The 18,820-nt window shown below is 44.4% G+C and overlaps 1 protein-coding gene across 13 annotated transcripts in view; it reads right to left on the reverse strand.

Moving 5' to 3' along the window:
* LOC119160784 (uncharacterized) overlaps positions 1–18,820 on the reverse strand; it is a 708,235-nt gene that overhangs the window by 94,601 nt on the left and 594,814 nt on the right. For 10 of the 13 annotated variants that reach the window (XR_012887742.1, XR_012887741.1, XM_075880899.1 and 7 more), the window contains one exon: positions 11,752–11,940. Coding sequence is in view for 9 of the 13 variants with exons in the window: in XM_075880899.1 (XP_075737014.1) it covers positions 11,752–11,940 (189 nt within the window). In the remaining 4 variants the exon portion in view is untranslated. Of the gene's footprint in view, positions 1–11,751; positions 11,941–18,820 lie in introns of those variants that run through there. The other 3 variants (XM_075880906.1, XM_075880904.1, XR_012887743.1) reach the window with 3 other exon arrangements.

Genomic DNA, 18,820 nt, shown 5'->3' on the forward strand with positions numbered 1-18,820 from the left:
TTATCCTTACGAGCGACTTTGTCTCTTTGCATTCCTTCTAGGGCTTTTCTTACTTCCCCTGTCGTTACAAGATGAGCGTCGAATTCCTCTGGGCTATTATTAGCATTGCCCACAGCCTATAAGTGGCGCGCCGTGCAATCAAGATGGCTGCGGAAGGATGATCAACCTGTGAACTCGCATAAGATACGATGCACAGACGTAATCCCCATGCCGCTTTCACCGGATGAACTTTTGATCATCAAATGAACGTATATCGAACCAAAGTACTTTGACAACCAACAGAAACTGCTGTATGTTCGCTACCTCATTTTTTGCCACAGTGCAAAGGGTGGTGGTGTCAGCTGATCGACCGTGTATCAACGATGCTTTGTGTAATCCTGTGCATGCTACAGAAAACTGCGTGAACTAGAATTTACGTATGAACTGAACGGCACTCCGAGATCATTTGTGCCGAACCTGTCTGGCGGATTTGCCACAGTAGTAGGCCCCTAGTGAGTAGCGTGCCGTCGCTTCTGCACGGAACCGAATGTTTAACATAGCGATAGTTTGCAAACATATTACGTTGTCGTCAATTCTTGCGCTGTAAGTATTATGCAGCTGCTTCTTAACAAAACACAAGGATTTAACTTCCCATTAAGTAGCACTTGTGTGACAGCCGTGATCAGACTAACAGTGCATAAGAAGTTAGCGCAGACAGTAGTCGTAACTACATACTATTTCATTGCTGTAACCACTATGCTTTGCTGGTCGAGCTCGAGCGTGTTGGGGGCATGCGGCGCTTCGTAATATCCATAATTGGAATACATTCAATGCACAAGAAAAAATATGCTTTTATTTTGAGCTCGCTGAAGAATATTATACATTGATTGATTTGTGGGGTTTAATGTCCCAAAACCACCACATGATTATGAGAGCCGCGGTAGTGGAGGGCTCCGGAAATTTCGACCACCTGGAGTTCTTTAACCTGCACTCAAATCTGAGCACACGGGCCTACAACAATTCCGCCTCCATCGGAAATGCAGCCGTCGCAGCCGGGATTTGATCTCGCGACCTGCGGGTCAGCAGCCCAGTACCTTAGCCACTAGACTGCCACGACGGGGCGAAGGATATTATACAATAAATACAATCAAAGTGACTTATGAGCGTGAAAAAAAGATTAGTGCACGACAAGAACATGAAGTGCAACTCTCTGCTTGTGAGCTAGTAGCTGATTGTTCACCGTTGCTGTCACTCTCAGCGCGTTAACAACCATCTATGTTCAGTGCAAAATCGTCAACGTCAAGACGGTTTCTTTGAACATTACTGCTGAAAGTAATCTGAGGAATTCTCTCTGCCAAACGACTTCAATAGCACGAAAAACGCGTCGACCATTCACCACGCACAACACCCACATGGCGTCACTCACCACATTTATCTGAGGATGCGGAGATAATTTTGCTTCAATACCTGGCAAGAAAGGAATCACTTGCAGTGTGCTGCCATCTACCAACAAACGTAAAAAACAAGTGGTGCAGCGTAGACCAAGGTTTGGAAGCGCAAATTGTGAGCCTGTGCTACTTTCTGTGTACAATGAATGTTATGGGATTCATGCACTACAAAAGCACTGACGAATGCTATTGGCTGTGAAATCGAGCAAAGTCACCGCCTGGTGGCAACTGACCGAAACGGTGAAGTGTAGATTGCTCCTTGCACCGTCTGCTAGCCATGTCGTGTTTCTATGTGCACGTATATCATGCACATTTTAAAAGTGTGGTTTGTCTGATCATGTCAGCGGGAGTGTAACTATTTCTATGTATGCCTGAAACGACGTATAAAAGCATTTGGTCTTGCTCGGCTGCTAATGAATTGTAATAAAGTCGGCAAGAGCAACTTTCCAGAGTGCCGTTTATTGTCGTCGTACCCACCATTCACCAGAGTAATTTCAGAGTAGTACTGCTTTCTGTTTCAAACACATCGCAAAATGCTCTTGGCATCCTCCCAAGCACAAGTGAGGAATATTAAATGCTGTGTGATTGCAGCGTGTTATAGCGGCTCAGCTGCAGCAAAAAAAAAAAAAAAAGGCTCTAGGTCATGCACTTGTACGCTATTGGTAAGTGTACAACTATGGTAAGGTAGTTTATCAATCATGCAAAGAGCCTTAGTTGTGTTTATCTGGCTGTGGTACCATTGCAAAGAAATATTGCAATAACATAAACTGTGAGACTTCGGCACTTACACTGTACTTAAAACAGAGTTACTGTGCGCAACCGTCTGCTTAGATTTAAGAACGATTTAAAGAGCCCCCATCTGTTGAAAATTACTTCAGATGGCATGCCTTATATATATTGTCATATAACTTCACTGAAATTGCCATATTTTTTACATTATCTTCAGCATTTGCGTGGCATTGTTAGTGACCGACGGCAGGCAGTGGTAATTTTTTGTCCAAAAAAAAAAAAAACATGCTTGTCCCATTAACCACGTCTTTGTTGTAGCATCGTCATCAACGTAATTCATCGATGAAAGCTTTCTGCTGAACTCTTATATAAGATTTTTACTGGTACAAGAACATGTACGTACATGTGGTAAACAAAGTGTAGCCCCAAAGGGCCGTCTGCCATTAAGCTTTCCTGACAAGACTTATCGACTATCCTTCATTTAATGATGAACAGAATGAAAGAAAAGAAAAATCATATGCGTATAAGGTGCGAACGGTGCTGCTGAACGAATCGCACAGGTATGCGGACTTTCTAAGATTCACTTTTTCTTTTTTGTATTCAGATGACGAAGATGTAAATAAGTAGTTCAGTCACGCTACAGTAGTGCGTAGCAGGCCGAACACAAGCTAACCACGTACAAACAACACAGCAAAGGCGTGATTTAGTGCGAAAGCTTAAAGAGAGTCACCCAGAGCGAGTATCCCTATGAAAGGCAGGATGCGATTTACTCGCGGGTAATGTTAACCTTGCATATGCCTTGTGCACCGATTCAGTAGAGGAGAGCGTAGATATTACCAGTAAACTGTAGTCAACGCATTTCATCTGCTGACAATCGGCCCAAACTGCACGCAATGAAGCGCCGCTGTGTGTACTTGTATACGTGCCGCCAACCGCCTATTCACACTTGCGCGGGGATGGAGCTGCCACGTATAGCCCGATCAAAACAAGGAGAGTTTTAACTGAAATGGTCAGATGAAAACAATTAGCTATTCAAAGTGGCCGTATAAAATCTCGCGAAGCTGATATGTGTACTCGTGGGCTATAATCAAAAGCGCGAGTTGCCATGTACTTTCATAAAAACTCTGCATCTCGCAAGAACGAATACAATTTACCGTGTCACGAACAGTCCGGTATATTCACTAATGCACGAAACATGCAAAGTGATTTGTGTTCGTTGCTGGCTAACGCGTTAACACTGTGGCTAACACCACTGAACAAAGGACAGCATGGAAGGATTGGAAGCATTTTCGTACTGATCATCCTTGAGAGGACGCTCCTGGATTCTGCTAGGCAGCGTGACAGTCTATGGACATTGCGAATTGCTTCTGACGATATCATCCTGGTCATTTCGGCTTTTCCAGAACTCCTCCACCACCATAACCACCTATCTATATTGATTATGGCATTGCTTTTCTAGTCTTTTAGTGCATGCATTCAATTTTGCCTACGCACAAGTTTGCTTTTCCAGGTTTTAGGCTTTTGCCGCATTTATAGCTTGTTTGATTCTCTCCATGTTATACCTTCCGACGTCTGTGGTGTCGTGGTTTCGGTTCCGGTTTTGTAACCGGTTGGCTGGCCCCTAGAGGGCGTTGTACATATGTTAATAGCATGCTTATGTACACAAAAGGAATTCCTGCGTGGATACGGGCTGCTGCGTACTTCTTGTCAGCCGACGCTTCTTCAGCCGTGCCCTGTGTTCTCCGTGCGTCACGTCCGCTGCACGATACTACATTTTGGGGACGAGGAGCTTCAATCCCTGAGCATCAGGTGATAAAGTGGGCATCCAGCCTTCTTCCTCGTGCTGTCGACTGAGCATCCGTGCAAGCTGTCCCGCTGGTACTGTATTTGCTCCATCCATTTCTACTTTTCTACAATTTTCATGCTAGTTCGGTCACGAGGCCTACTGACGTTCATGCCTCTCCTGAACTGCCTTCTCGATGCTCTCTTCAGCAATCATGAAAGTGGCTATCTTTCCGCCTTCGTTTCTTCAGTGCCCCGGTGTACCACGTACTCCATGGAGGCAGCGGCGTCCTATCTTACAGGTCTACGTCGACGGCGCTGCCAGGGATGCCACGCCAGATCATAGGAAGACGCTGTTCCTGAGTGCCTTAGGCATCGAGAGACTCAACACCTACCTTGATGCCGTTTTTAGATACTGTCAGTTGGTTTTTAGATACTGTCATACGTTTTAGATACTGTCAGTTGGTTTTAGATACTGTCAGATGCCGTTTTTAGATACTGACAGAACGTTTTTAGATACTGTCAGTTAGAAAAGCCCGCTCCGGAGGTGGCACCAACTTGTATCCGCTCCAAGGGGCGGCGCTAGCGTAGCGTTAAGATCATGCCGCTGCCACCGTCAGCTTCCCGTGGCAGCGTTGTATTTTTTTTTAGTTTGCTTGCTCAAACCACAGCGCCGGGAGCTTGAAGGTTAGATTTCTGTCATCGCAAATAGTATTTAACATGGTACACAACAATCAAGCATGCTTGAGTGAATTAAAAGTTTAACATAGTAAACATGCTGACCTGTGGGGTGCTAGGCTGTCCAAGTGACTATGCCTCTGAGAAAAACACTTGCTATCGGCAGCACTTCTTCAAACCCCCCAATTACCCTGCAGTTCTCAAGGCCTGAACAGCTGCTATTCCACGAAAAGCCTTCCAGGTGACGGTCAAGACATACATTTACGAATTACATTTTGATATTGACGACCTAATCACTTGCTACGAGCACATCGTAAGTAGAAATGTGAAAATTCTGTGTCGTAAAGGGACACCTAAGCTTCCCACTGTTCCTCGAAATTTCCTGAATATTCCTGCGCACCTGTCTAAACCAGTAGCATTAAAGCACAAAAGGAAACCACTGAAACTTGGAAAACCCACAAATTTCAAGGGCCGTGTGTCGGCCAGCGGTGGTGATGTGTCGGACGTTATTGTGGAGGGGGACAGCAATGTTGACGAAGCTACTGGCGTCCCCTCCGATCCTGAGTTGTGTCCAGACGTAGCAACTTGGTTCCATGCATTACAAGACCGAACAATGTTCCAATACTGAAATGCTGAGCTTATTCAAGAAGTTTTCTTTCTTTTTTTTTTTCAAATTCGCTTATTGTGCTGAGCTAAAAGCTTCAAAGCGAAGTCAGCCAGATGGTAGTGCTACGAAACCGAGTAGGTGATTACTTGCCTTCTCCTTCAAATATCGAACCCTGCTCCTGCTTATAGGTCGATGTCAAAGGTGAACATACTGCCTCTGCCGACATGATCATGACTTAAACAAATAACTTATTAAAGGAATGCTTTGCGAATTCAGGTTCAAAGAGGTTTCGGTCAGCAATATCATTTGTTGTGCTGGAGGAAGGCTGGTCATCAGTTAGTCCACTTGACTGGTAGAACCTTTGTGACGCGGTGTTTTCATTCTCTGAATGTCGTTCTACACTTTTTCTCCAAAACTATGGCCCCATTAACCGTCCTTTTTAGTTTTTAGTAGTCGAGCGAAATTTTTGGTGAAGCTTTGGTGGTTTTGTAGATTTCTCTTCTTTTTTCTTCTACAGAGCTCACCGATTCTTCCTTGTGTTCTTGTATGATGGGCATAAGTGTTTCCAAGACAGCCCAAAACTGGTCCTCCACACGTCCCGGATCTTCAGAGTTGATGTTGCGGTCGAAATCGATGAGAATAAGCTACTATGACAGCCTGTGCATATAATAGTGATCAACATAACTGAGAAACGTTGAAACCATTTGCAAGCTCGAGAGTTTCAGCTGGCTTCCCAAACCATGTTTGCTGTATGCGCACGAGGGAACAAGCTTCCCTCTACAACTGAGGACAAAGGTGAAGTCTTCTGTTACCACCTATGCCTTGTCGATTTTAACACCTTTGTTTTGGAATAATTTAAAAAAAATAAAGAACATTTTCTTGGATAAGCTCGACATTCCTGAATTGGAACTTTTCTCGGTTGTGTACTGTAGCCAACTAAGCTGCTACCTCTGGACATAAATTTGGATCGGAGTGGACGCCAGTAGCTTCATCAACATCGCTGTCCTCCATGTTAACGTCAGACACATTACCACCAGTTACCGACACACGACCCTGGAAATTCGTAGTTTCTTGTAGTTTTGGGGGTTTCCTCACGTGCTTTAATGCCACTGATTTAGACAAGTGTGCAGGAATATACGAAAAAATTCCAGGAACAGCACTGGGCTTAAGTGCCATCCTACCATGGGGAATCAGAACAGCGTTTTTGCCTACTATGTGATTTGGTCCTCGGATTCGAAATGTAGGTCTTCACTGTCACCTGGAAGGCTTCTCGTGGAATAGTAGCAGTGCACACCTTGAAAACTGCAGAATTATTTGGAGTTTGGATAGTGCCACCGATCGCAAGTGTTTCCTTCAGAGGTATAGCTACTTCGACAGCCCAGAGCGCAGGTCGGCATTCTTACTTTTTTAACTGCTAATTCACTCAAGCATGCTTGATCATAATGTTACGTGTGAAATACAAATTGCAAAGAGCTTTTTTAAATAAAAGTTGTTGAAATACTGGCTGTATGTCACCTATTGCACTGCATTCTATTTTTTTTCTTAAATTATTTTTTCATCACTTTGGAAGCCCTTTTAACTCCACGAATAATTTTAGCTACAGTCCAAGGAGTTTGTGTATGAAATGCATCTTCACATAAAAATTATACCATTTATGTCAACTGTGCCAGATGTGAGGCTTGCAAGCTCACCCATTTAAGCACAGCAGGATTGTGGCGCAGATTCACACAAGACTGCGTGTGTGACCTGTCTATTTTTCCTTAGCTGTCAAAAAAAACCACAAGCATTTCTAAATATATTTTTTAATGCAATTCACACGATGCCTAATTAAAACAGGCTCGTTCACCTGGAATCATCCACAACCTGAAGGCACAGATATGCCCTATTTATAGCAGAGGGCAAGGCAGAATATTTTGACGGGTGGAAGGGGTACTACCTTGATCTGAAGAGAATGCAGGACAAACAAGTGCGGTCAAGTGTCACTTTTTGCCCTGTAAACAATAGCGGGGAAATTGGGGAGTAGAATCGTACAAGCCCAGTGTGCCACCCGCTGGTCACACCACCCAGCGATTGCAGGCAAAGAAATAATAAAGATACAGGCACGGACCTTTTTTATCACTATGCAGTATTTATTCGGCCCTCATCTAGCTACTTTAGCTAAAATATGCGCATTTGGAAACTAATTTCTCACTGTCTCGCATGCAGAGGTAGCAGACGACGCTCCTTCACCAATCTCAAAGCGACAGCAGCGTCGCCGCTCCGTGGGATACGCGAGGGGGCCGCTCCTCGCTGCTGAGACCCCGCCCGCTTACCCAAGTGACAGTATCTAAAAATGTTGAAGCTGCCGAAGATGAGCAGCAGCCAGGAGCTGACCGGCCAACTCAGGAGATGATGCTGAGTGCGTACGACGCAGCTCTTGTGCTGATTAACAAGAAATTTGACCCTCAAACTGACGTGGCATGTCTGCCCGCTCACTTCAAAGCCCTGCGCCAGGGACCAGAGCAGTCAGCGGTGTAATTCATTCAGGAAGTACGCTGAGTAGCCAAGCTTTGTGAATTCGGCGCGACGGGCGATATCCTCGCTTTCGACCAGATCGTCTCTGGCATTGCATTGTCCCACATCCGAAGAACTTTTTTCAAGATTGGGAAAGACTTCTTTCTACAGAAGGTGCTCGACGTAGCAAGAGAGGGGGAGGGCATCGACTGCGCGTTGCTACAGTTATCTGGAGCATATGTTGACGCCGTGTTGTCGCGTCCAATTCAAAATGGCAGCTGAGCTCGCCGAATTATTCAAGATGCCAGGCCAAATGGTGGCCGTCCTCCCCAAGCTTCAACGCAAGATGGCGCCGGTGGGACTTCTGCGTGCACTGCCTCGCTCTCCGCTGCTGCGGACACCTCCTCTCCAACTTTGTTACCGGCTGGCACGGGTGCCTGTTACCTCTGCAGTTCGACGCGGCATTGGGCCAACTCCGCCGCTTGCCTTGCCAGGAGCTAGACATGCTCGCGGTGCGAACGGCGTGGACACTTTGTGCGGGTCTGCCGCACTACCACAGAGCCGACCGGTCATCAAGGCACATTGACAGTGACCAATACAGTTACTGTCCTGCAAGTTAGCGTCCCAGCTGGCCATGCTCCTGAGGCACCTGCTCCTGCCTTGTGTCCTGCAGTTGAGCATACCCTGACTGCACACGCTTCGACTTGGAGTGCTCTTGCGAGGATGGCTGTTCTGGTCGGGTCTGCCACTGCTGACCATACTCTTCCTGCATCAGTTGTCCATCCTTCACTAGTGCCTGCTCCCGTTTGTGCATGCTGCTCCGCCTGATCCGGCTGTACTACTTCTGACTGGGGATGATCTCCGGGATACTGTTTCTGTTTGCCGTCTACTGGAGGTGCACCCACCAAGAGTGACAGCCCGGATTCCAGAGCCAGTCCCAATCCTGCATGCTGCTGAGATGCTTCCGCTGGTCGCGTCTACGCCGACCGTGCCCGTTCCTGCTCTATGCGCGACCTCTGCATTAGTGGCGCTGAACCAGGCTCCATCGGAGCGTCGTTACCTGCTTGTTCGGGCTCCTACTATGCCGAAAGTACCCTGGATGCAGAGTTCACAGAGTTCATGGGCCTATTGTCTCGCTCCACTGGACTGCTGCGGGCGGCGACAGTCCAGCCACCTCATGTGAAAATGGAACCGGTACAGGCGTCGGCGCCATAGACACAAACAGGTCAGTGACTATGGGGACATCCTTTCTTAGGGGAGGGAATGATGGGCCGATATTTTACATTGTGCCTTGGTCGTGCGGCTTGCTTGGTTTGATAGTCTGCCTTCCGTACATTCATATCCTTCATTGTGCTATGTGCAGGGTGTGCTTGTGTTACGTGTTATCCCCCCCTCCATGCTTTCTATTCAAGAGGGAGATGATGTGATGTTGTTGTTCCTTCTCAAGTGTGCATTACCTTTGAATTTTCGCGTGTTTGCTGTACATATCTTCACGCTGTTATGTTGTACATTTTCTTGCTTTTCTGAGTTTTCTGTGCATTCTATTACTGTGCATTGGTCGCGTGGCGGACCCCACATCATCTTCATTTCAAGAGGGCGATGATGTGGTGTCGTGGTTCCAGTTCTGGTTTTGGAACCGGTTGGCTGGCCCCTAGAGGGCGTTGTACATATGTATATAATAGCATGCTCGTGTAATAAAAAGAGTTCCTGCTTGGCTACTGGTTGCTGCGTACTTATTGTCAGCCGGCCCTTCAACACCGTGCCCTGTGTTCTCCGTGCGTCGCGTCCGCCGCACGATACTAAGATGTCGACTGCCTTACCCTATTGATTAAGTTTGAAACGTCCACTAGTTTTAATTTGTCACTTGCATTTGAGGCTTTCATAGTTTGTTGTCTCTTAATTAGATTTCTCGTCTCTTGGGATTGTTTGCCAGTGTCCCGCCTTGTGACTGTACCTCCGACTTCCATTGCACACTCTTTGATAATACTGGTAAGATTACTGTTCATTGTGTCAACGCTAATGTCAGTTACCTCATTTAGAGCCACGAATCTATTCTGAAGAGAAACTGAATTCCTGTGCTTTCTTCCTGATCGCTAGCTCACAAATTGGCTTCTTGCATATATTTTTATGCCTTTGTTTATTTAAATCTAGGTGAGTTTGAGCACTTACCATTCTATGGTCACTGCAACGTATCTTGCCAACTATTTCTACATTCTGTAAAACGCCTGTGTGTGCACACGGATATCTCCTTTTTAATTTTACCCATTTCAACTCTGCCACGTCCACTTACGGTTAGCCCATTTTCTGTATACTAGTTATTAAAGACCGTAAATTATTAAATTCTACGAACTCTACAAATAACCCCCCTCTGGCATTTCTAGAGCCGATGCCACATTCCCCCACTCCACGATCTCCGGCCTGTTTCTTGCCTACTTTGGCATTAAAGTCACTTACCAGAATAGTATACTCTGCTTTTACTTTATTATTTGCTGACTCTATGTCTTCGTAGAAGCGACTCTATGTCCTTGCTTGTCTGTGTTCTTTCCCTTCGTCCTTGTCCCGTGTACCCTGTTCAATCGAGATGAACCCATACCAACTCGCTCAAGCTTCCATTCTTTATAAAAGCACTCAACCAAATCATCATCATGGCTTAATGTAGGTGCATAAGCCTGTACCACCTTCATCTTGTACATTTTATTAAACTTATTTACGATACTTACCACCCTCTCACTGAGGCTCTAGTAATTTTCCATGTTGCCAGCCTATAGTTCTCCACCCCTAGTTCTCTTCTATCAACTAATCCATGGTAGCATAGAATGCGCTCTTTTTAAAGGCTGTATAGGCCTCACATGTTCTCCTAACCTTGCAGAGCCGTATTATTCCCATTTCATGTCCTGTAAACCTTCGATTAGCACAGCTGAACTAGCCTCACTAGATAGCGTTCTAGCGTTAGACATAGCTAAGTTTAGATTCCAACGGTGGCCTGTCCATATCGAGATTCTTAGCACCGTACCCTGCATCACAGGTCTGACCGCCGCCTTGGAGTTGCTTCGGAACCACTAGAGACTGAGGGTTAATTGGTACGTTCATATGGGAGGTATTGGCCAAGTACTGCCTCAGGGTGGCCAATCCTGCTCTGGTGAGGGAGTGCATTACCGGTAGGTTGTATGTAGTGAGGTCGCACCCTAGACCTTTTCCTTTTTTTAACGATTCCTTCATCACGCGTTTGAAGAAATATAGAATTGGGAATGGTCCGACATCGGCATTTGAACAGAATCTTGTCATTGCATGCTAGGCTGATGAGCTATATCTAAGTATGGGCTCTGTTGCAAGGTTCATTATAAACATGTTCAACTGTATGCATTGTCAGAAACATGAAATAATTGAAACTTTTGCACGCTAACTACTAAAACAAGAAGCCATATAAATATAGCGATTTCAGAGTATTGTTAGACAGAGAAAGTACCAAGATCTAAATAGTGTTACAACAAACTCAGTAACACTAAAATAACATGGCATATATTTGTAGTTAGAAATGTATCTGCCACGTTCAGCCAGCACAAGGTACACAAACGTCAGTGCCTAAGAAATAACTGTTAAGGCATTAGTTTACTTTCTACATATGAGCCAACTGTTGCCTTTATTTTTATAAAGTATGCCAAATAAGTCAAATAAAACCATTCTGCAAAAATAAGTAAATGTGATGAATGCACTCGCTTCTATAAAAATAACATGCGCAAACTATCCTACATCTCGTTGCTTGTTCAATTGGTAAACGCTGATTGCTAAGTACAGCATGCAGAACTCTGACTTGTTTACTTATAAAGCAGCGCATGAAGATAACGCACAGAGGAAACGAAAGGGATACTGCTGCTCCCTTTCGTTTCACAGCGGTGACCCTTTCAATTCTTTTGTGCCTTGTCTCCATGCACTGCTTCATAAGTAAATATGAACTATCACCAACTCACCCAACTTTCAACGTTACAGAAGTCTGACAAATCAAGCTTGTAGGGCAAAGCTATAAGAGTGACTTACCTTGGCAATATGTGAGGCCAAGATATAGACAATGTTGCTGCAGTCAGGGTAGTGCAACGATATCTGGGCCAGTGAAGATTTGCCCAACAAGCCTGGCAGCGCTGTCAAAGCAGGCAATGCACGATCAGGGTCGCCGTGGCCAAGTTCACGCAGGAAGTTTTGCTTGGTAATACGTATGGTGTAAGTTGTCTGCACAAGCAAAGAAAGAAAAATGCTGGAATTTATAGTGATATTACTCAATGCTCAGATTCACAACCATTTGCAGGTTAAGAACAACGTGCGGAGCAACCTCTCATGATGTAGAGCCTGACCGGACACACCCAAAGCTAATAATGCAGTAACTTGCACTTCAACTTCATTTCTTGTCTGGATTCAGTGGCCAATTTTGCGCCAAAATTGCAACCACACAAACAAAGAAAACAGAAACAAGAGGGGTGGCCAGCACTTGTGGAAAGCATCAACAGCAAGCAAAATATACTCAGTCCGAGTAATTTCAATGTTTTCTTTGGTCGAAAGACTGACGCAGCTGAATAATATTTGAAATGCTATGAAGTTGGTCAACACGCTACAATACATCACTACCAGCTTTAATACTGCTGTCATGCTCTGCTAAGCCTGTATCCCCATATTTTAGGCAGATTATAGACAAACTACAGTGCTATATTATGCCATGTTCACTAAAGGAAAACCTTTCACTGATGTGATTGCAGAAAATCACTTTCTCTGTCTCAAACTGATACTTCCTGGTATACATTCACTTTCATAAATTGTCCACGAGTCTCATAACTATTATGAAGCTTATTTTCTTGATCACTAGAGTCTTGCCATGCGCGTTTCTTCCAAGTTTGCTGTGTTTGGTTTACACCATCAAAGACTGTCGGCAGTGCTTGGTGCTGACTGCACTTTAGCATACAATCAGTGTACAATCATCCACATAGCGAAATACCTCAATATTGGAATTACCTAAGGCACCTTCTAATCGGTAGTCAATCTTGTTAGGTATAAATAACTAAGAACAGGAACTACATTATAAACAATAAATATTCCTGATTTGCACATAAATGTTTTCCTTCCGACCTACCAGTGCCGACATTAAATACTGTACATGAAAATAAATGCTAAAGAAGCCCCCTTTGAAAGGCCAGATTTATAGATGAAGGCCATTTCATGCACTTGTTTACTAATACAGTCATTAATACAGTCATTATTACAGTCATGTGCCACATGCGTTCCGGCGTCCATGTAGAACATGTTCCGGACCAAAAGCTACGACAATCGCTTTTAAATGTGAAAGACAGACTAGCCAAAGTGAAGTTCCCTGGTGTGGTGTACGCTGTCCCTTGTGCAGATTGTGACGATGTGTATATCGATGAAAGTGGTGACTTTGAACGGCGCCTCAAACAGCACATTTACGACGTTAAGACAGGGAATGTTAAATCCAGTGCCTTGGCTGAGTATGCGTCAGGTGGTCACACAATCGATTGGGGGAAGACACGTGTTCTCGCTAGATAAAGGGATGTCACGGCGTCTTTATCTTGAATCACTCGTGATACAAACCACTCCGCGCACCTTAAGGGGGGACACTGTACTTGAGACGAAATGCCAGATATTTTCATGTGTTTATAAAAAAAATTCACAGTGTGATTAAGTTGTTGATGCTGATTTCAAAAATGTAATTACTGTTCCTCTAAACTAATTAGCTTTTGAGATATTTTAAAATTAATTACCTATTGTTTGCTCGTATAATGACAAAATAAATTTGTATTGCAGAGCTACTACTGGCACATGCCTGTGTACTAATGAACATAAGCTACACAACAGTAGGAGTGCTTTTTTTTATTTGATAATTTTAGCAAGGTTTATCACACCTTGCATTTCAGTGTTGCAGATACACCCACTTTATGCTACAATTTCTGGCAAAAATTAAATTTTTTGAAAATCTCAATCAGAAATTAACACCTACTATTGTGTAAACTAAACATGCAGCTACATGTCACTACAAAAAAGACAGTCCTAGCTGCTTTGTAGGCAGAGATATCTTTTAGACAAGTTTGCAACAGCAGCAATATTTGAATCCTGAGAAATCATGCAAAACACAAGTCCATTTTAAACAGATTGTAGCATGGAAAAGCTGTTTATTTACAATGATTTGCAAATTCAGCTTTGAGTAGGCACCAGGCATGTAGTCCTTCTGTTTTGCGTCACCTAAATGGCATTTTTTCAATGCCCGCTGCATGTTTTCCGCAGAGGCACACTTGCGAGCTGATGCGGTCGCCGTGTGCTCGTCTGCCGACTTGGCCGCTTATCAGTTCGGTAACGCCTATGTCACCGAGTGTTGATGAGGGCGACAAATGTGTGCGCGTCATCCACGATCCATCGTATGATAAAGCGGATTTCCGGCTTGTCCAGATTGAGTTGTTGATGTCGCAGACCAAACTAGTGCACTCGCTCATCAATTTCAAGGCACCAAGAGCAGCGAGGTGTTAGTTTCCTTTTCACATAAGATTGCCACATTTTCGAGTAAAGGCTGCGGCACAATATGTTCATCGTTGTGGACGCCTCATTACAAGCACTCTACCTGTTGCCAGTAGCCTTCACTGCGTGAGCGGCGAGCACGTTCACCGTAAACGGATTGATTTTTTGTTGTTTGCCGACGTGCGGCGAACTCAACTCTGACGACCCGTCACGCAGTTCACGCCAGACGGGGGGAACCCGCGGCATCGGTGCATTTAGCAAAAAAACGGTGCTTCCGTTCCATGGTTGCAAAAACTGCTATTTCTCGTAACTTCACTTCTGCTTTTTTTACTTGCCGTCCTGTAACTGTTGAAGCTCCGAAACACTGCCGCTTTTAGCAAAGTTGTCGACAACCAACAGCTTGTAACTTTTCAGATAAGTGTAAAAATAGTAGCAGATTCCGAAAATGCCAACTTCAAAAAGTCGGTTTTTTCGTGATTTTCGGCTTTTTAAGACCTGTGTCCCCTCTTAAACAGGAGCGATGGTAATCTGCCATCAGTATATGCGCACTGCCTGCGTGATATATTGAAACATACATAAGGCGAACTGCTTTACACATGTTTTCATTTCACTGTGAACAAGGCTTCCGTGTGGGACCCAAAATGTCTTTTTTTCTGTGTTTTTCTTTTTTCTCTTTTTAAACTTTTATTTTGGTCGATGCAGTGTCTCCAGTTTTTTTACCTTCAATCATACAGTCATTAACATCACAAGTCTTCAGGTGGCAAAAAGTATTAAAGGTCTTATGGTATTTCACTATGTGGACAATTACTTGAATTTTCGTAGTGGTGAGAACTTCAAAACTGTGGTAACTTCTGCGAGTGAAAAATTTGAATTAAATGCAGAAGGGCTGCTTTACTAAAGAATTGCCTCAGAATAGTGTAATAAAATTACTAGACATTTTCTTAACGTTTCAGAATAACCATGTTTGCTGGCAGTATTTTCCAAGATCCTCAAAATCACTGTAAAATTTCTCATCGAAGCAATTGAAGGTTAGAAAAATGGTATAGTATGTCTTGCTTGAAGACAGCCGTCATGAAATCATGTGAGCACAAAATGAGTGACAGCTTTGGCAGACGAGTTACGTATTTGTGATGTAGGTCATCTGCTTGTTTCAGCGGTCACTGTCACTGAGAATTTGTAGCTCAGAGGTAGAGCGCTTGCTTCGCATGTGAGAAGTCCCGGGTTCGAACTGTCACTGAGAATTTGAAGAAGTATGTTATGTCCAGTCCCAGCATAGTTGAAGAAAGCAACAGGAAGACACGTATTGTACAGATGATACCGTACATTCATTGCGTATCTCACAGGCTAAAAAAAGTAGAAAGCAGATACGGCAATAAATTTGTTTTAGGTGCAAGGCATTTTTTTTTTGTGTACTGCAAGCACATTTGGGGTCTATCCACGTACAGTCAAACATGGTTACAGTCGAAACCCGCAATAACGAAACCCCGCGAGTACGAAATCCCCGTGGCAACGAAGTGTTTCGGGATCCCCGGCAAACATTCATAAAAGCCCATGTATTTCGTATCACGCGGCAACGAAACGTTTTTGGACAGGGATCCCACATTAAGGAATTTTCTACCATGGTGCGGGCCTTATTTTACCCTCCGGCCAAAGGTTAACTGTCGAAAATATGCTCGTATGTGTAATATGCGCACTCAATATTTGTAAACGTCTGCTTTTACCGTGATAGCGTGGGTACCACATATTTTGTTTACTTAAACCAGCGATAAAGTCTGTGTCCGGCAACATGCCTGGCCACACTGAAGCAGGCGATCGCAAATGATCATGCTGGAGTGCAGATGGCGCCGTCAGACGAGCTCAACAGGCTGAAGCAACACCAACAGTTGGAATCAATCAAAATGATGAAGAGAAGACTGGAACTGGTGGAAAAATCGAGATGAAATTACAATGGCGCCTGAGAAAAGCTTGACGCTGGAAGCAGATTCCCCGTTGATCGCAAAAAAAGAAAAGAACGGCAACAATATCATCATCATGTTAAGCAGCCATGCAGCGACACCATTAGGGGGCGACACAATCCCATCTTGCATTGCTGCCGTCATTTCATCACTTCCGTAGCCTCACACACATGAGCGCCGCGAGTTGTGTTGTGTGTGGCTGTTTCCATCGACATCCCAGATGAACTCACCGTTGATGCATTCGTTCGCGCCGATGATGACGTAGTCATATACGAGGAAGTGACCGACGAGGCCATTATCGAAAGCGTGCGCGAAGCTGACGACACCGAAGACCAAGAAGAGATGCACGCAGAGAAACCCAACTCGCGGGTTCTTATGGATGCACTGCACACCCTTCGCTCCTTCTTCGGTGCACATGACGATGACGTAGCAATGAACCACTTTTTCCAATGCGAAGGCAGAGCATTGAAGTTGTTGCGTGACAAGGGTCGGCAAAATAAGTTGACTGACCTCTGGCAATAAATTTTGGTTCTGCTGGCTGTATCACTGTTTTTATGTCTCATACTCGCGGCAACGAAATTCTCGCGAAAACTAAATTTTTCAATTTTCCCTATGATTTCGTTATTGCGGGTTTCCACTGTACATCGAACTCACATACCGTATAAACCATACTATAGGTTGAGTGGGTATATAGGTTGACCCCCCAAGTTCAGGTTACTGAAAAAGAAAAAAAGAAAAACAACCCAAAACTGCCAAACCACATTTATTTGCGAAATTGGCGCACCGCACCTCGATCGTCAGAGCTCTCCTCCAGCCCTATCGCAACTGCTCCTATTCGTCCCACGAAGCACCGCTGTCTTCTGAAGACGAGAGTTTATAGGTGGCCACCTCCCACAGTGCGTTGTCTTCAGTGCCATCCAGCGAGTTCCTCATGCAACATTCCTTGAAAGCATTTTCCACCATGGAATCCAGCAAGGAACGCCAGGCAGAAAGCACCCAGCCACAAACAGTCGCAAGCGGAGGCCTCTGTAGGCGGCCCGTCGGTGTCTTGGGGTTGTCACCTGATATTCACTCTTGGTATTTCAGCCGCACTTGGTCCTTGAACGGCTTGTTTAACACAAAATTGAGCGGATGGAGGGTGGACATCATACCACCTGGTATTACGGCGAGGTCTGTTTTCCCGTCCAGAGTGTCTAGACGTAACGATTGAAGCCGTTAACGTAAAAATAAGACATGTTAGAGTTACGTCAAGCGTGACAACAATACAAAACCGGCTGGTAAAACTTGCCAAATTCGATAGGCAGCAGTGGTGTAGTCAGCTAACGCAGCTCGTACAGGACGGTGAGGTCGTTAGTTCAAGCCTAGCCAAATATTTTAATTTTATTCTTTTTTTTGTGGAAGTATTTTTCTAAACAGTGCAGCATTATGTTCAAAGGGTGCCGCTTATATATATATATTTTTTTTCTTAAAAAAAATAGCCTTCATGGCTGCCGCAGACGCGCAAAACTGCTACACCGCCGTACAGTTTCGCTGTAGCAAGTGCACCGCAAAGTGAGATTATCCTAGTGACACACGAGCAAACAGATATCCCACATAACGCCCCGCATTCACAACGTGGTGGTCCCATGGTCAACAAACATGAGCAAACCACCGAGACTGTGAATTGATTATCAAACTCAAGTGCATATTGTGAACCACACAACGGACGTAACCTTAGCAGCTAATTATCGTTACAGCTGGACGTAACTTTCACCTTCCGCAAAAGCTACGTCTAGATGTAACGGTAGAAGCCGCTAAAGTTACATGCAGACGTAAAAATAAAACATGTTAGTTATCTCCAGCATGACAACCATACAAAACCAACTTGTTAAACACACTTACCTGGTCGGCAGTAGTGGCGTAGTCGGCAAACGCAGCGCGTTCAACTCGGTGAGATCGTTGGTTCAAGCCCTACCAGAAATTTATTTTATTTTTACTTTTTGTGCAAGTATTTTTTTAAACAGTGCAGCATTATTGTTCCAAGGGCGTCGTCACTTATACTTGTATATGTTTTATTCTTAAAGAAAATAGCCTTCATGGCCGCGGCGGACGCGCAAAACCGCGTTGCTACAGCGCTGTACAGTTCTGCTTTAGCAAAATAGTGAGTGTTAGCGATGAAAGCGCACCACGAGATTATCCCAACATTAGCGCTATTGGGAGATTTTCCTGTAGAGTCTGTGTATTAACTCTATGAGTCATAGAGTTCCCCGCAGAAAACTCTATGGCCTCAGTGACAATTCGTTTTGTGTTCTGAGGTGATTTTTCATGTTTTTACCACTACACCCCTAATAATATATATATAACGAGTCAGATGGATGTTTTTTTGTCGCTGAACAACTACCGTAATCTATATTAATCTATATTTCAATGTACATGTCACCTATCCACTGTCTGATGTGACGCGATCGCGCTGTGGTCAATGCAGGTCTAAAACAGGCTATCAATGCTCAATATCAGTGCGAAATAAATTAGAGATTCTGAAATAATGCAAACTACGTGATCAACCAAGAATTATTCACGATAATGTCTATAAAATCACGATAAATTCTTCCAAAATTGCTGCTGTCACCTGTAGCCTAATATCGCAGCTACAGGCTGCT

The sequence above is a fragment of the Rhipicephalus microplus genome, chromosome X, assembly GCF_043290135.1.
Source record: "Rhipicephalus microplus isolate Deutch F79 chromosome X, USDA_Rmic, whole genome shotgun sequence".
NCBI classification, from domain to species: Eukaryota; Metazoa; Arthropoda; class Arachnida; order Ixodida; family Ixodidae; genus Rhipicephalus; species Rhipicephalus microplus.